The sequence below is a fragment of the Aulostomus chinensis genome, chromosome 11 (assembly GCF_037954235.1).
Source record: "Aulostomus chinensis isolate RoL2024-O1b breed Wild chromosome 11, RoL_Achi_v1.0, whole genome shotgun sequence".
In the NCBI taxonomy this organism is placed as follows: domain Eukaryota; kingdom Metazoa; phylum Chordata; class Actinopteri; order Syngnathiformes; family Aulostomidae; genus Aulostomus; species Aulostomus chinensis.
This window is the reverse complement of record NC_141330.1, coordinates 13,764,405-13,781,435: the sequence shown is the minus strand read 5'-3', so window position 1 is coordinate 13,781,435 and position 17,031 is coordinate 13,764,405. Positions and strand designations below refer to the sequence as shown.

General features: G+C 40.1%; 4 protein-coding genes across 13 annotated transcripts in view; 1 reads left to right on the top strand and 3 right to left on the bottom strand.

The window, feature by feature from the left end:
• The window catches only part of LOC147253495 (uncharacterized), a 35,069-nt gene extending 33,394 nt beyond the window's left edge, over nucleotides 1–1,675 (top strand). For all 10 annotated transcript variants that reach the window (XM_086218690.1, XM_086218689.1, XM_086218688.1 and 7 more), the window contains 2 exons: nucleotides 5–85; nucleotides 1,213–1,675. In XM_086218690.1, the coding sequence (XP_086074816.1) occupies nucleotides 5–85; nucleotides 1,213–1,242 (111 nt within the window). In that variant the 3' untranslated portion in view covers nucleotides 1,243–1,675. The remainder of the gene's footprint in view (nucleotides 1–4; nucleotides 86–1,212) is intronic.
• Nucleotides 1,676–6,207: 4,532 nt separating this feature from the next.
• On the bottom strand, nucleotides 6,208–8,185 carry LOC147253494 (allograft inflammatory factor 1-like). The gene is made up of 6 exons (XM_086218682.1): nucleotides 8,060–8,185; nucleotides 7,913–7,974; nucleotides 7,750–7,816; nucleotides 7,624–7,665; nucleotides 7,376–7,541; nucleotides 6,208–6,562 (listed from the first exon to the last, which is right to left on the bottom strand). The coding sequence occupies exons 1-6, from the start codon at nucleotides 8,076–8,078 to the stop codon at nucleotides 6,475–6,477; spliced, it is 444 nt and encodes a 147-aa protein (XP_086074808.1). The 5' UTR covers nucleotides 8,079–8,185; the 3' UTR covers nucleotides 6,208–6,474.
• Nucleotides 8,186–8,297: 112 nt separating this feature from the next.
• LOC147253493 (uncharacterized) lies at nucleotides 8,298–11,500 on the bottom strand. Its single transcript, XM_086218681.1, has 8 exons — nucleotides 11,416–11,500; nucleotides 10,976–11,257; nucleotides 10,396–10,680; nucleotides 10,064–10,315; nucleotides 9,394–9,654; nucleotides 9,200–9,319; nucleotides 9,088–9,113; nucleotides 8,298–9,000 (listed from the first exon to the last, which is right to left on the bottom strand). The coding sequence occupies exons 1-8, from the start codon at nucleotides 11,486–11,488 to the stop codon at nucleotides 8,890–8,892; spliced, it is 1,410 nt and encodes a 469-aa protein (XP_086074807.1). The 5' UTR covers nucleotides 11,489–11,500; the 3' UTR covers nucleotides 8,298–8,889.
• A 1,188-nt stretch (nucleotides 11,501–12,688) lies between these two features.
• Nucleotides 12,689–16,709, bottom strand: cyp21a2 (cytochrome P450, family 21, subfamily A, polypeptide 2). Its single transcript, XM_086218793.1, is given in 10 exon segments — nucleotides 12,689–13,124; nucleotides 13,447–13,613; nucleotides 13,694–13,807; nucleotides 13,891–13,995; nucleotides 14,255–14,341; nucleotides 14,427–14,537; nucleotides 15,308–15,403; nucleotides 16,134–16,288; nucleotides 16,366–16,455; nucleotides 16,601–16,709. Coding segments are annotated over 10 exon segments (1,455 nt in total). The 5' UTR covers nucleotides 16,695–16,709.
• Nucleotides 16,710–17,031: the final 322 nt, after the last annotated feature.

The following is a 17,031-nucleotide window of genomic DNA, read 5'->3' as shown; positions in this document are numbered from 1 at the left end:
CCAGGTTGTGAAAAGTGGCTCCTCGGAGACTCGTGTTGAGAAGAGAATTGTCATAACTGCAGACACAGACATCGAACAAGAAAAGGTACAAAGACACAAAACCAGACTGGACGAGTTACTGAAGTGATGGCACAACATTTTGGGAAATGAATATTTAGACGAGTGTAGAACCTGAACAGTTCCCTGGCCTGTTACAGATATCGAGGAATAAAACATTCTGATAATAATGCACCAGCAAAACTAATGATGTTCTCTCTATTAAACCACCTCAGCAGGGAACATGTATTGTTAGAGGATGTTAGTATCACCATGTTCCTCCATTGTCTGCCTTTGTCTCTGTCCCGCTCTCCTGCTCTCTTTCCCCCCAACTGGTCAAAGCAGAAGGCCGTCCCCATTGAGCCTGGATCTGCTCGACGTTCCTGCCTGTTAAAAGGAAGGTTTTCGTCGCTGCCGTTGCAGGATGTGCTTGCTGATGGAGAATTGTTGGGTGTAGATTCATTGAAGGAGTGTGGTTCCGGACCTGCTCTACCTGTAAAGTGTCATGAGATAACTTTGGTTGTGATGTGGCACCTAACAGATAAAACTGACTTGACTTGACTTGTTCTCTCTTGACCAAAATCCTTTGGAACACTGGACTTTGGAAGATTGCCAAACAAAAGATCTGTGGCAAACAACATATATTGTGCATGCTAATCTTCTCAAAAAACACCACTTTGGTGATTTTTAAGGCGTAAAAGCGATTTTTAAAAGCACAAAGCTATCGCTACGCTATGCTCAAACTACACAACAGACACAAATTCAGCGTCACAGCAACTGGCTTTGTGCTTCCGCCGCTATTGGCGTGATGATGTTGGTAGTCTTGCTTAACAACTACTATTTGAAGACGCATAAATGCACCCAGTGTGGTATTTACTCATCTTTTTCATACCATTGAACAACACGTGACGTAATGATTTTTTTCCCCAGGGATTTAACCAAAAACCCAGTGACTCTGAGATGAGGGAACTGGACGTTGAACCACTTCCTTCTAGGTTTTAGGAATCACTCAAATCTTTTATCAAGTTAGCTGCAGCTTCGCAACCATTATTTCAACAGACTCTTCTTTACCTAACAGGGATTTTTCTAAGATGTCCTTTAAGAACAAATGAAATCAAGGAAATATGAATGTTCATATGCTGACTAAAACAAAACCATATAATTTGTGTTTTGCAGGAGAAAGCTGGCGGAGCATCGGCATTGTAACCGAATCACCACGCACAATTTACAATTAAACCTCCCCGACTGGACGCCTCTCATTTACCTTCAAGATTGCGGCACTCGACACACATCGAGCGGCTCTTGATCTGCACGCACACACACACACACACACACACACACACACACGCACGCACACACATGCACACACGCACATGCCCTAAAAAACATCTCATTACCTGAAGTTACAAGTAGAGGAATCTTTGTAGATCGTGTTTGTTTTCCTTGTTTTTCAGTTGAGCTGTTGGTTGTAGTTAGCGGAGGGCTGCACAGTGCTCAGATAATTCTCTCACCTGCTGTTGTTTGAAAACCTTAGCGAATACAATTTAATTGTTTTTGTTTTTGTTTTTTTAAAAGAGAGAATTTCAGTTGCTTTTAAATGCTTTTATTTTCCTAGTGGTTTTTACTCTTTTTTTTTTTTTCAAACAAATGCACTGTTTGTCGTAGTTTAGACGCCATCATCAGCATTTATTCCCTTGGTGCTGCTAGGGAAACGTTAAGACTACATTCAAGGGAAGTGTTTTATCTTTGTTTACGTGCATATTTAATTCAGGAGAGACATTTAATGGAATCAAATACCTCAAATCAATATGTGATCAAAGAAAATCAAATTTGGACAGCTGTTTGGTTTTGTTCACTGCTCAGGTACAATAATTTCTGTCCCGACTAACCACAAACACATAGCCTACGTATTATTGTAAAGTTTGAATTAAAAATTGATCTATTTTGAAATATTTCTCTATTTTATAGATTTAATGCTTTTATAGTATTTGTACAAATTGAGGTTTTTAAGTTATTCATATCCTCATGCTCATGAAATTGTGTTGTTTACTCAATTCAGAGGTCTCTGTGGAGGACCTCCCCACCTGTCTTGCCTGACACCCTGAATCATTCTTATTCGTTTCCTCTTGTAGTCCACCAAGTAAACCGGCCCTTCCACTATGTAGGCTTGACCACGGAGTGCTTCCCTCAGCCATATGTTCTCGTTCGCTAGCGTAGAATTGCTTTTGAATATATATATATTTGGTTGATAAAAGTTTTACAAGCTTTGGTCTGTTTATCTCAGGTTTTGATATTCTTTGTAAGACTACAGACCTCGATATGAATGTATGAGGAATGTCCGTATATTTATATCCATCCCTACTTAAATGTACGTTTATGTTCAGCCAAGTGAGGTCAATAAATATAAAAGCTGATCTGTCACAGTAACCATGAGTTGATGAGGTGAAGGCAGCTGTCCCAGTATATGTGGCTTTTCTCTCATAGGAGCACAATTTGTCTTTTTTACATGTTCTACTATACAGTAATTTATTTGTAAAGTAGGAACTGTTTTAATGTGATTTGATGTTCTGTGATGTTTCAACAAATGCTGGTTTCCAGGCTTCCAGTAGGAGATGTCACCATGTGAATACTGCATTCATTATCAACAAAGTTTGTAAAGCCTTTTTATCACGTTGTGGAAGTAGATCGCTCTCACTCGCTGTTTCTTGTACTTTTTTCCATAGAAGAGAAAAATCCTTGAAACATATGAATCCCCTTTTAGAGATCATGTTTGTTAGCAGATGTTTTTATCTCCAAATAAAAAGAAACCATTGGTATTGTAGCGACATGGACAACAACCCTCTCCTGGAGGAAAATGTAGAATTTCACAAAGAAAAATAGTTTTAGACGATGGAAAATATTGTTGCTTTGTGACTTATCCCTGTCTTTTTATGAAAAAAAAAATAAAATACGCATTATTCTGCATGAAAGCGGGCTGTGTATAATTTGAACCACATACAGTATGAATGTAACTTGGTAAGAGATAAGTATTTATTTCCTTCTTGTATTCTATTCTGCATGTTCAGTAAGATAATTGAGCACACCAGCGGGCAGAACATTGAGCTCAAAACCTAGAAATACCACTGTAGACAACCAAAATCTTCCCATTCATCCTTAAGTCCCAGTGGATGTTTGAATAATTGGTCAACATATGGCTGGACAACCTGAAAATGTAATACTACTGGTAGGTACCGAGGCAGTTTCCTGTTATATTAAGCTTATTTTTTGCATTTTGGGTTTTTAAGTAAATTCTATCAAGTCAAAGCTTCACGTGCCATTTCCTCTGTGACTGACAGACCAGAGGTGAAGGGCGAGAATTTCAAAGGTCACACAATTTGTTTCACGTAAAGGTTAAGAAAAGTCTGTCTTAATGATAGGAAGTATCTTGGGCAATAGCTAAAATGGCCTGTCTGGAGCCTGTCCCACTATGGAGAGCGTGTTTAGCAAACGCTGTTGAATATCACTGCGTATGTAAGAATCTGAAGATATTAAGTAACAGCTAACAAATTTTGCAACACCCCTGTCAGGATACAACAAGTCCCCCTGGTTGTCAGCTTCCTCTGTGTTCGGTTGTCAGCCTGCTAACACTTTGTCTCATCTGAGGAGTGAAATAGATAGTGACACACCCTCTCACTCAGACTTGTCAGCGGAGCTGAGACGATGACTAGCTATAAACAGCGTTAGTTGCGTCTTATGTAAGATCTTAAAATGATTACTTCGGACAATGACGGAAACAAGCAGTTAAATTTAGAACTGGCCCGTGCAAATCTGACTAAACTGCTGATGTTTGATTTCAATTTTGTCCTTCCAGAAAGCGCAATGAGTCAGATGAACTTCTGCTGCTTCACTGGTGCAGTTTAGTGAAAAACCACAGAGGGAAGTGGTTGTAAGCATACGCTCTGATAATTATTAACCACCGGAACAAGCGTGACTTTTGAAACTCAGGGAATCACCATCAGAGGAATGCCATTTCTGCAATTTAGAAAATCCACCTGTGCTCTAGTGAACCAGAGCAGTGACCAAACTAAAAATCACTGAGCTTAACTTGAGAGTGCAATTCTTTGAAGAAGTTGCAGCATGAATGTTCAAAGCTTGACAGCTGGATTAGCTGACACCCGACCGCAACTGCTGGGATGAAAAGTTAGAAATGCCAGTAATGTATGAAAGCTTTGCAGTAGTTGGAGTTGTGGGAAAGAATCTTGTTAGAATACGAGGGATGAAAAAGTTTAATCAATCTTAAAATTCAAGTAGATGTGGAACATTGGAGGGCTTGAAGGGAGTTCCTGGCTGAGAAAATGAATGATTGGGCCAAATAATGACCTAGAAATACTGCATGACTGCTGTTCACTGTGACCTTTGACCACCCAAATCTCATCCTAGAGTCCCATCCACCCATCACGCGTGTCCTGTTAAGGGTCACCAGGGGGCAGCCTATCCCAGCAGTCCTCAGGCGAGTGGTGGGGTTCACCCTGGACAGGTCACCAGTCCATCACGGGACCAACACATAGAGACAGACAACCATTCACACTCACAGTCACACCTACGGTCAATTTAGAGTATCGATCAGCCTCATCCCCTCTTGATGTCTTTGGACTGTGGGAGGAAGCTGGAGTACCAGAGAGAACCCACACAGGAACAGGGACAACATGGAGACTCCACACAGAAAGATCCCGTGTTGGAGCAGGGCTTGAACTCGGAAACTTCTTGCTGTGAGGCGACAGTGCTGACCACTGCACCACCGCTCCACCCTCCTACAGTCCCATTACTTTCAAATTTGAAAAAAAAAAAAAAAAATCTCTCAAAGTGTTCCTGACAGGTTAGGTGACCTTGACCTTTGAATGCTCTGGAACAAGGCTCTTAACTCAAAATGGGCTTGTTCAAACGCCAAGAACCTCTTGAATGCACCAATTTAGTTTATATTAAGATTAGAAATGGGGGCGATATGGTGAGTTAGGAAAGAGTTTAGCTCGCATCCTGAAAACCCTGCTCTCACGTAACAGGGGAGGCAGCGAGGCTTCCTCCCTACACTTGTAGAGTCCCTGAGCAAAACCTGTGACACTCACAGCATAGACGGGTATACTGTCGGAATAAGGAAGTTTACTGTTTTTTGCCCAAAATTATGTTTTTAGAGTGTAATTTTTGGCCCTGAGGATGACTTTGGTGAAAGTCCATCAGAGGGTCCCTCACTGGAACTGGTTTTAACTGGAATCAGAGACCATCTTGTGACAGAATGACACACTGCAAAAAAGCCAACTTGTATTTTTTGGCCTAAAATAATGATTTTAGCTGCCAACTCTTATTTACTTGTTGTGAAATGCGGGAAAGCCAACTTTCCGAGTTGGCACTTGAAGTCACATTGTGGCTGCTGCCTCGAGCTGGAGTACACGCAGGTAAGTTTGAACCAACTTTCAATTAAACGAAGTTAAATTATACTGCAGTTTTATTGAGTTTTGTTGTGTGGTATGTTGTACGAAGGCGGCATACACATTTTCAATATTTGAACACAAACAGTTTTTAGCTAAAGCTATCGACCAGCTGACGCTAACGGCGCTGCATCAGTTAGCCGCTAGCTTGTTTGGGCAAATCCCATGCTAATTCATGTGTGCTAACTTGCTCCAGCTGAAAGTGGAGCCGTGCGGGTATCAGTGCTCACTCGGAATTGTGGTCGCAATATTTGTTGACATTCCATGTCATCTTTCTAAAGAAGTGGCGGAGTAACTAACATTTTGTGGTCATAACACTCAAGCCCCGTGTCCGCTCCGGGACCGCAGCGAGCACTGGGCAGGTTGGTTTGCAAGTAGAGAGGTAAAAGTAAAAAAGAAAAGTTTATGGCAACAAACTTCGATACAATTTTAAGTTGGACAAATACACTAAAAATATTAAGTTTTGTTTTTGAGTTTGCTCAACTCTGATTAATGATTTTTGTGACAAAAATCAGAGAATTTTATCGTAGTCTGTTGCTGTAAAATTTAAAGTTCTCACAATTTTTTTTCTTTATTTCTTTCTTTTTTAATTAAAAAAAAAAAATTTATACAGCGGACAGCCAGGTCACCATGTTGACGCTGAACATACGCCAGTCATTTCTACAAGTGTAAAATGTTGCATAGCCCATTTTAGGAAGAAGTGAAATCATTATAAAAACTGTGCTTTATTGATGTGCTGATGAATGTGACTTCTACAGATAATTCACAGCTTGAATTTGTTTTGTGTTAGTACACTAAAAAATAATTCCGTGTACATGTCACTTGTCATCAGGTTAAAGGCGTTAAAATAACATTTGAGTAAGTCATGTTTACAAAGCATATAATTGGAACATCTATCATCATCTTTCCTTCAGAGAAATGACACGCTGGATATGTTTCCGAAATATGACTGTTCTGGTTAGACTGGAAAGATTCTTCAGGGCAGGTCTGAAAAGGTTTTGCGACTGGGTGGTCCGACATCTTTCTGCTCCGGCTCCTTCCCTTTGCCCTCAAACATCAGGATCCTTCAGCAAAGACATAAACAAATCAATAAATGCAATTAGAATCTTTTTATGTATAATTTGAGTGTCCATCCATTAACGCTGTCCTATAGCTGGGCCGTGACATCCATCGTGTTTGTTTTTGTTATTTCGATTCAGTTTTCAGGGTTTGTTTCCGATGCTCAGCTGAAATTTTATTGGGTTCTTCTCCATATGAGCTGCCCCTCTTGTCCTCTCACCTGCATCTCTTTCCATATTTTAGACTCTTTCAACCTTATACAGTCTTTTAAAGGAGCCCCTCATTGTGAAGGCCACACCGCGGATTCAGTTCATGGCTGACATGTCGATATCTGATCATGAAGAACTTGTTTTTGTCCTTCCTGTCCGCTTCTTTGAAACTTCTTAATGCCAGTTCTGCATCTAAGTTCAGTTATTGTCAACTCAGTTACTTTTTGTTTTAATTCATCACAATTTCCCCCAACCCAGATGCTACATTCGGGGATCAATTCCTGTCCATCCAACCTTGAGAAGAATCCACTATTTAAATAGAGAGAACAGGAACATAATGGAAAATCTGCATTTATTGGCAAAGTTACAAAGACCTGAACAATCAGGGAGGTCTTAAGTCATTAAAGGACTGTGTTGTGCTGTACTGTTGCTTTTTATATTGGACTGTTTCAGTTTCTGTTTGTATGTCACTTTTTTTTTTTTAATCGAGGCAATTTTATCGTGTTGTGCTGGCTGTTTTTAGCACTTTGTAAGTTGGTTAAGAAAAGCAATACATAAATAAAGATGGAATATTGTTATGATGAGGATGTACGGTCTGTCATAACTTACAGTTTTAGGATTGCATTTCTTTTCCCCAGCATCATATTCAGGAAGTCGGTGTAGTTGATGGTTTCTTTAGACGTCCCCCCAACCACTTCTGACATCATTTTTTTCAGCTCTAAGTGAGTCTTGGCCAATCCGAGTTTCTCCAGCATTCGTTTTAACCCCATCATGTCTGAAACATTGATGAAGAGATCAAATAATTGGTTTTCAAACATCTTTGGTAGGTAAACTGTTCCTCAGCTGTTCAGTTTTACCAATATCTCCCTTGTCGTTGAGATCAAACTCCATGTATTTTTCTGTAAAGAAAGAAGTTTTTAATCACCGCACAAACTGATGAATTGGTGTGATATACTTTGAGTGATGAGCTGTAAAAGTCTCACTTCTAAAGACCTCAAGCTTTGAGGCCAGGTCTTCCTCCTCTGCATACTGAGGATCTGATAGAAAGGCCTGAAGGAGCAATAAGTAAATAATCAAATTAATCAAATGTATAGTATTTCATAATGTTTCCTGTATAACTAATCATCATTCATCAGATCAACTCGCCTCATTGATAGACCTCAACTTCTCTTCCTGTTGAGCTTTTAGAATACCGTAGGCTTTACCACCTGTGAGCAACAAACACACAAGTGTCTTACAAATCACACGTAATTCTGAATGATTACTTGAGAGTTGAAGGACTAAACAACCCACCTTGAGCAGTGCTGTCCATCTCTGTGCTCAGAGCTGAAAGACTGAAAGCTAAACTGAGTTTACAGGGTCACTTCTGTAAATGAAGCCACAAGAGGAAGTGGAATGACTGTTTCTCTCAGCATTAATACAGTTCCTGTGTAGTATTTAAGGCTGCAAAATACTTGGGTCAGATCAGTGACACTGACGCTTCATTTCACAGAACAAGACAGGAAGAAGCATCCAGCCAGACATGACGCTTCAGGATGGTTCTCATGTTTTTAATCTGGTGTAGAAAAGTGATGTATTACCACAAGTTTAAAAAAATAGAGATTTGAAAGCAACTTTGTGTTTTGAAGTGATTTATTAGACATACTTATGTAATATATAATATTATTTATCCAAAGTCTTACAGAGCAAGTAAGATGTCTTCATTTGTACTCGCTGCAGTGTTTTCTTCTTGCCAGAAGATGGTGCTGTTAGTCCCATAATGATGGAGCGTTTGATTTGGCAGGTAGTTTCCTGTAGAGTTGTGACTGTGAGGTTGAAACCAAACAGTCTTTAAGCGTTTATGGGTCGACTCGGTAACAATGTGTAGAAAATGCTAAATAATTATACTCAAGCTCATTTTAGTCCTGAAAGTAGGTTATAAAATATGCTGCTGAGAAGTTATATGAACATGATTTTTTCTTCTATTTTGTTGCTGATAATAATGTTTTGTTCTTCATTTTCTTTGTTTATATTGGTATCAATCAAAGTTATGTTCGTGTGTGTGTGTGTGTGTGTGTGTGTGTGTGTGTGTGTGTGTGTGTGTGTGTGTGTGTGTAATTACATCAAATGTGAAGTATACCAGCCTAGTTCACAGCCTGTAATAAATCATAGAAACTGACAGGAGGTGCCCCTTCTTGTCTCGGTGAGCGCAGCTCATCGTTTTCTCCGTCTTCAATGACCTCATAAATATGAGTCTGCAGGGAGAAGAGATACACATCACATTCACTCACTATATCTAAAGTCTTGGGCTATCAATTTTTATTTCACAATTGTTTTTGTACCAGTTCTGTTCTTGAGGGTTCAGTTCCTGCCAACAGAAAGTCACACGTCAGTCTCTCTGAAGAAATGTTAATGTAATGATTCTGGTTGGTTGTGGTTCCTCATGTTAACTACCTGTATTCATGCTGTGCTTCCTCTTCTTCTTCTCTTTTCTCATGTACATGTAAAGTATTATAGCAGCTGCACTTGTCAGGAGGCAGATAGGAAGTGCTAACCATGCCAGCGCTTCCGTAGCTGTGGACAACCAGTTTACTCAGCAGTGAGGATGAATCTGTCATCCAGGCAATGATAGCATGATGCATACTTACAGTTTCCAGAGCGCCAGGCCTTTGACACCATCACAGCGCCTTCTCTCATCACAGAGCAGATTATTAGTTCTGGTCTCACTGGAGGAACTGGGATAAATAGCTTAGTTGTTAAGGTGTTACTGGAATTCGTGAAGTCGCCTTGCCAGTCAGGCTCTGTGTCTCCACGCCACGTTAAATTGAAATCCTTCTCACATACTTGAGCACAGGTGAGCACACAAGTCAAGGTGAGATTAACTCCTCCTGGACCGTATGTGGAAGTAACTGAGGACACAAAGAAGATGTGTTTCAGAGGAGGGGCTCCTATGTCAGGCTCCACCCATTTAAAAAAAAATGAAATGTCTGATCTCTATCTATTTTATTCAAATCTAATAATCTATTTAACATGTTTTAGTGAAATTCAACAACACTGCTCATTGTTGTACAGGTCGGAGCCCTGGAAGTTAGTTAATAAAATCAAAACTACCTGCTTCTTTAAAATTGATACATTTAAAAATTCTTATAGGTCTAATAATAAATTATTTTGATATTTTCTTAAATGTTACATTGCATGAATATACCCTTTCCTTTGTGTTTTTATTTAAAAAAAAAAAAAAAAGCAGCCCACCCATGGACCCCAGCCCAGTGATTGAGAACCACACTCTGACCACTGGAGCAGAAATAGATTCCTCACCATCAAGGGTGTGCAGATAGATGTTGTTCAACACTCTCTTTTCTCCCGAGGACTGCAAACACTGATAGTTGTTGGAATTAGAAGCTCTGACTTTGCTCATCACCAGTGAAGAGTCTTTATTCACTCGGAACGTATCATCTGTTAGTGACCTTCCATTGACCAACCACTGCACGCCATGATCCGAAGAGGAAGGGTTTCTACATGACAGTGCAGGAGACTCACCCAGAGCAGCAAACACTTCCTCAATGCCATCTGGGGGGAAGGCAGATAATAGTATCACACTTTCAACATCTTTTTGTAGTACTTGCAGTAATTTGTAGGTTTTTTTTCACCTTTTAGTGTGGTCAGGTAACTGACGGTGGCTTTAACCTCCTCATTTTGAGTTAAATGACATTTCCACATTCTGTGATGGTCTGTCCGCTTTGTCCTGATGGTCAGTTTAGAGAAGCAGTGAGATGGATTGTTAATGTGAAATCTCTCTCCACTTATTGGAGAATCATCCTCAGCACTCCACTTGATACCAATGTCTCTGTCAGTACAAGAGGTGTATCCTTTATATGTGTCAAGGAAGCACTGAAGCTCAACTGTACCATCCATGGAAGAGGGGCTCTTGGTTACTGATGAATGAAAAAAATTCATGTTAGTGCTTTTGCTGAAGTCCTCACAAACAAATGTTATTCCCTCCTCCATCACTTGCAGGAGGACCATATATTTAGCTTAAAGTTTATGGAGACCATCTCTGCTAGGTGCCAAAAACATCTGTTTACAAACTCTAAAACTCATTATCTGAAATAATCCACATCTTCGTCATCTTATATTTACTTGTGAGTACTTGAAAGACAAAACTTTTTTGGTGTAAGTATTACTTTAACCGCTATTCATGAATGGTTGGAAGACACGCAGGTCACTTACATTTCAGAATCTTAATTGAAACATTTGAGTTAAATATTCCACTTTCACAGGTATAGAGTCGTGCATCGTCGTTTACCAGGTGGTGGATGCGCAGGGAACAGTCCCTCTGCAGGCTTCGCCTCTGGATGTTTGGATCTACCATCACTCCAGCCCTCACCACCTCGGTGACTAAACCAAACCCTCCAGCCATGTTCCAGTTAATAAGAAGGCAGGACTTTATAGAAGGTAAATCACAGGGTAAGATTACATCATCTCCTGGTAGGGCAATAATGACCGAATCACCTGGAAGTAAAGCGGGAGCAATCACATTTGAGAAGCGTTTTGTTTTTGTGTGTGTGTGTGTGTGTGTGTGTGTGTGGTTCTTCATCAGCTAGAAAAGCAATAGATATGTTGTTGCATTTATCATACCTTAAAAATACAATCTCAGTTTCTTTACTTACTGGATGGATGAAATCCAACAGCTGCTTGAGTCAGAGAAATGACACAAACTCCTAACAGTGTGAAGGACGCCATTCTTCTTCCAACATGTGCTTATGCTGTTTGTTGTGTAATCGGAAAAAAAAATCAGGAAATGATATTGCAGCAACTCATTCTTGACTAGCCCATAACAGCTCTGCACTGCTCACTTCATGTGACACTGTGAAGGTCTAAATACATGTCCTTTATTTAGTGTTTTTATGGAATATTTTTCTCTGGTTCAATAGATGTAGTAAGTCTATTAAAGTCATGGCGAGATTATAGACTTGAAGTCTTTTTTTTTTGTGTGTGTGTGTATGGTAATTTTTCCCCTTGAACTCACCACTCGTTGAGCTTTTGAGTCTGACTGTCCGGAACTAAACAAATATTCTGGTTTAACAAAATGACTCCCCTCCAACTGGTCCTGCTCTCATCTCAAGATGCATTATGTTTATGTAGAGTTTCCTTTTTTGTGAGGAACAAAAATATCTTTTTCATAATTTGACCACGTGCCAGAGTGACATTTGAAGAACATCAGTCTGACAATGCAGGTGATGATTCAGGATGGCCACATCTTATGCCACATTACGTTTGTGTTCTCTTGCTTCGGATTTATTGACCAGTAATGTAATAAAGTACATTTTAAATTTATGTAAAAACTACATGTACTTTTGGCAGTGGGTCTGCTGTTAAAGATCAGTTTTAAGCTTCCAATGGAAAACATTTAGACACCCCTGACCTTCTGTAAGATTCTGAAGAAAAGAAACCTACTGTTAAACCTTTTTTTTTTTTTTAAACAAACTATGACAATTAAATGTAACTTAAAGCTTGAATAAGCTTCTAACTCACTGGTGAGTAAATCTGAGCAGACCTGTATATGTGTGGTAAACATGTAGGAGACAAATGGATTGGTTTATGTCCACTAGGTGGTGCTGCCACGTTAAGTGACTAAAAAGACCAGTTTTAGCTCATATTTTTGATTGACAGGTTCAGATGAACAAGGTGCGTTTGTTCAGACTTTCCTTCAAAGATGTGCTCAGTTTCTTGTTGTTTTCATGTGTAATGTTTCAGAATTAATACACGAATGACCACAGAAGAAACATTCACTCAAGATGTATTTAATAATGAACAAATACAAAATCACAAGTGCTCTATTTGTTAATAACCCACTGGAACAGTACTTAAGAAAGATGCACTGATTAGAAACATGCACGTGAGGTTCCGTCATGATTCCATATACATCGTTTCCCCTGTAGTTCAGGTGTTAGCCACGGGTCTTGGGCGCGCTATAACTTTGAAAGACTTGACCTTGAGCACAACACTAGCGACTCCTCTCAAGTCAGGCAGAGAGGCCTCATTCACCGGAGGGACGAACTGGAAATCTCTCAACAAGTAGGCAGTGAACAGAAAGAGCTCCATTTTGGCAATAGACTCCCCTAAGCAGAGTCGAGCCCCCCCTCCGAAAGGGATGAGGGATCGAGTGGAGCCTCCCCCTCCTTCCAGGAAGCGCTCTGAAAGAGAGAAAGCAGCCTCTTTATTTGAGGGCAACTGAGCTTAGTGACAGGAACGCACCTCAGTTAGAGATGTACCTGGTTTGAAGCTGTACGGGTCAGTCCACACTGCTGGGTCATGGTGGGCTCCGAACAAATTAGGAATGATGACCGTGTCCTTAGGGATGAAATAACCTGCAATACTACAAACAAACAGGGATTTAAATCAGCAAAATCAGTGCTGACCAGTCAGGTCATATTTTCCACATTGTAGCAACATGAAACAACTGCATCACATGTTTAAAAAAAAAAGTTTAAAAATTGCAATTTATGCTTCTTTATATCCAGTACTAAATAGGCAGTGTTGTACTTTTTCATTTTTCTTCATGTATGTGACACATATAGGTTATTAGTTACTGTGTAGATTATTATTATACAGTGTGTGTGTGTGTGTGTGTGTGTGTGTTTATAGATAAACATGTAATTTTGTATGAGTCATCATTCCTCCAGGCTCGCACCACTGACCTGCTGTCCCTGATGGCTCTGTGTGGCACTGCCAGCGGGGCGACCGGCCTGAGTCTCAGCACCTCGTTGATCAGAGCTCTCAGGACTGGAAGTCTGTGCCTGTCACCATACTTGGGGTATCGCCCCTCCAGTACTGTACACAGCTCCTCGTACACTCTAGTTTGCACCTAAAGCAGGAAAGAGGAGACTCTTTGATAGATATCAAAGTGTGAACATCAGTCATTTTTTTTCTGTGGGTGTGTTCTGCCTCAGGTCTGTGCAGGAGGAACGCTATGGTCCAGTTCAGCCAGGCTGCGGTGGTCTCTGTTCCCCCAATGAGAAGGTCCACAGTGGCCATGTGAACATGAGTGTCTGTTAGAAGCTGACAGCGTGAGGACATGTCATTCTCCAGTTATGGTTACAGTGGAATTGATATGGTCATGACCTGGTGTGAAACCAAATTACCGGTCCATGTTCTTTGTTGTGCTGTTTGTCCAGGCCCTGGAGGAAATAGCCTGTGATGGTGTCTTCTGTTTTCTGGTTCTCTGACTGCACAGGTAACACAGCAAGCTGTCATACATAAATATAACAGAAACTTTAATAGGATTTACTAAATACATTCTGTTTTGTTTTGCTTTTTTTACTTAAAGAACTGACATGTATTTACTTTATATTTTCCTAATTTAAACGTTTTCTTTTAACTAGATATATGGCCCACAAACGCCATCACTGATAAAACTCCTTGATACCATGTTCTGCTGGGGAAAATGTGTTGTGTTTTTTAAAAGAATAACAAACAGTCCTTGCCATTAATGTGTTTTTTTCTGACCTTGTAGCTGTTAAGGTGTTTCTGTATAATTTCATCTCTCCTGGCCACCTCTTTCCTGAGACGGGCAAATACAGGATTGGGGAATTTCTTTGAGAGAACAGATGACAAAATGTGTGAAGTCCCATTTTAAAAAATGCCTGTTAGTGTTTATATCCTGTGAATGTTTACCGACTCTGAGCAGCGGGAAAGAGTCCAGAGCAGAAATCCAAGAGGAGCCCCACAGACCAACGATCTCATTCAGACACTCGTGCAACTGCTGCAGCTCTGAGGAACTCTTGTCATACTAGAACAAATACAGGTTTAAGAGTTTCAAGCAATACTTCAACCAAAAAGTTGTTTTGCCCTTTAAGTAGTCACCAATAGGTGTCTTGAGCTTACAAAGATATTTCCGTGTCTCCTGTATTACATCTTCGTGGCTCCAGAATGCAGGAGGAGCCAACCATGTACATTTACGTCAAAGCTAACAGGGACTTACGGCTAACAGCAAAACTACCAAAAGTACCCATCCCAAGCACATCATTCGTTTTAGTCCACATAATCTCATCCATCCGTGGGCTCAGAAATCCACAAACACTTTGATTTGAGAGGAAGAAAATGTTTTGGTTTCAGCACTTTGCGATAATAGCGCAGCACTGGAAGTGTTATAGTTTGTTCCATTTTAGCTCGGATCAAAGTGTTTGTGGATTAATGAGCATACAGCTGGACAAAGGAAATGTGTATATTCCAAATTTTGCCCCCGAGATTTTATGAATGTACAGATGAGGTCAGTTTTGCTGTTCTGTATCTGTAGGGGATGCGAGTCGTCAGTCTCCATTAGGTTCAACCTAAATATATGTGGTTGGCTCTTTCAACATTCTGGAGTCACAAAGAAGTCATAGAGAAGAGGAAAAAAAACTTCTGTCTGAGCTCAAAGCATCTATTAGTGACTACTTGCAAGGCAAAAAAAAAGAAAAATTCAACAAGGCACTGAGCAGCGGTCTGCCACGATCGTACTGGTGGTGGACTTTAAGCCACAGAGGACACAAAGTGATCTGAGCAAGAAAAGACACATACCTGTTGCCCAAAAGCCAAATAAGTGATGACATTACTGGCTGCTACTGTGAAATCCTCGGAAAGGTCCACAGCCGAGCCGCGATAGTCAATCAAAACCTGAACAGCAGATGAATCATCAGCAACAACACTTAAAATCTACGGGTGCATAAATTAAAATGGGTTCTGCAGCAACGAGCATTAACTTACAGTTAATTAACAAACCAATTATTTTGTAGTTTTAGTAAATGGCTTGTTAACATTATACATGTGAATAAAGGCTAATATGTCGTTGATAGAGATGCTAATTAACACAAATACGATCACGTTCACAATCTGTTCATTCACAGAAATGTTAGGTGCTTGTTTAGATACCTTGAAATAAAAGTTGAGGTTCGTGATGTAACATCTTCATGGAGGAGTTTGTTTGTTCCTCCATCTTAATATAACGGAGATCATATATAGCCTAAGTTTTGACTTGTGTATGTTATGTAAGCTTTACTTAAACATTAATTGGACATTTAGCAGTACTTAACCATGTTTTAATGGTATTTGTTCCCTTTTTTAGTAAGTTAACTCAAAGAATACTAACAATGGCTCATTATCTATTAATTGATGTTAGTAGATTCTTTATGAAGGTTAAATATGCACAAGTTAATGACTAAGTTAACTTGAAAAGTGAATATTTACTATGCACATTTATTAGTTAAAAAATAGTTAATGCATGTTGCTGCAATTACTTTTACTACTCTTACTAAGGTCTGTTTGGCACCACTGACATTGCTTTCTGTATCTCTGTTATTACCAACTTCCTCTTGTGCTTCACAATCTGCTGTGGTCTGGTCCGTACCTTTCTCAGATGCAGCGCCTGTTTTTCAATCATATCATGCAGAGACTTTTGGCAGGAGCGCTGTAAAGCACTGTGGACCAGACGGCGATGCGCCTTCCATTTTTCAGTGTAGTCACCTAGAGAGATGGAGCACCCTCCTCCAGACACAAAATTTCCTAGTAGGGGTCAAAAACAAGCTGTAGGGTCAGGTAATCATTGATTTGTTCACGTTAAAGAGGTTTAACTGGTTCACCTGTGTATGATACTGGTCTCCCAGCAAAGTCAGACCACTTCTTCACCAGTGCTTCTCTTATGACCTCACAACTATTAAGAATCACCATGCCTGCAAAAACACACGACATATCTATGTGCACGCTGTGTTCTAATATAGAGGCGAGTCCTAATAGCACATAACAACACTCTGATTCACTTGTTCATCTCTGAGCTAAAGTAATTTAAGTCTATGAATCAAAGGAAGTGATTATTACGGGTGTTTCCGCATTTTAGCTGATAGATGTTTCCGTAGCTGCGAGCCAGATCGGTCAGATGAATTGGTAGATGATCATGTGTGAACTCCATCATGTTGCCTATGAGGAAGCGACTTGGAGGCCCTGGGAGAGAGGGAGGCGCAGAGGGGCGAAGACACTGATACAGATACCGCCAAAGACTAGGATGAGCTGCTAAATAAAAAAAATAGACACAAAGAGGGAATGATGACAAATAACTGATAAACATTTGAATAATTGGTTGCACAGCCAGCGTGGTGAAATAAATCCAAAGTTACCTGTGGAAATACTTCCATTGTGATGTCCTTGTATGTTTTTGTCTCTCTGACCAGACATGCAAATGCAACTCAGCAGCACCATCAGCAGCAGCACAGCCAGCAGTAAAGCTCCCACACCGATAGCTGATAGTTCTA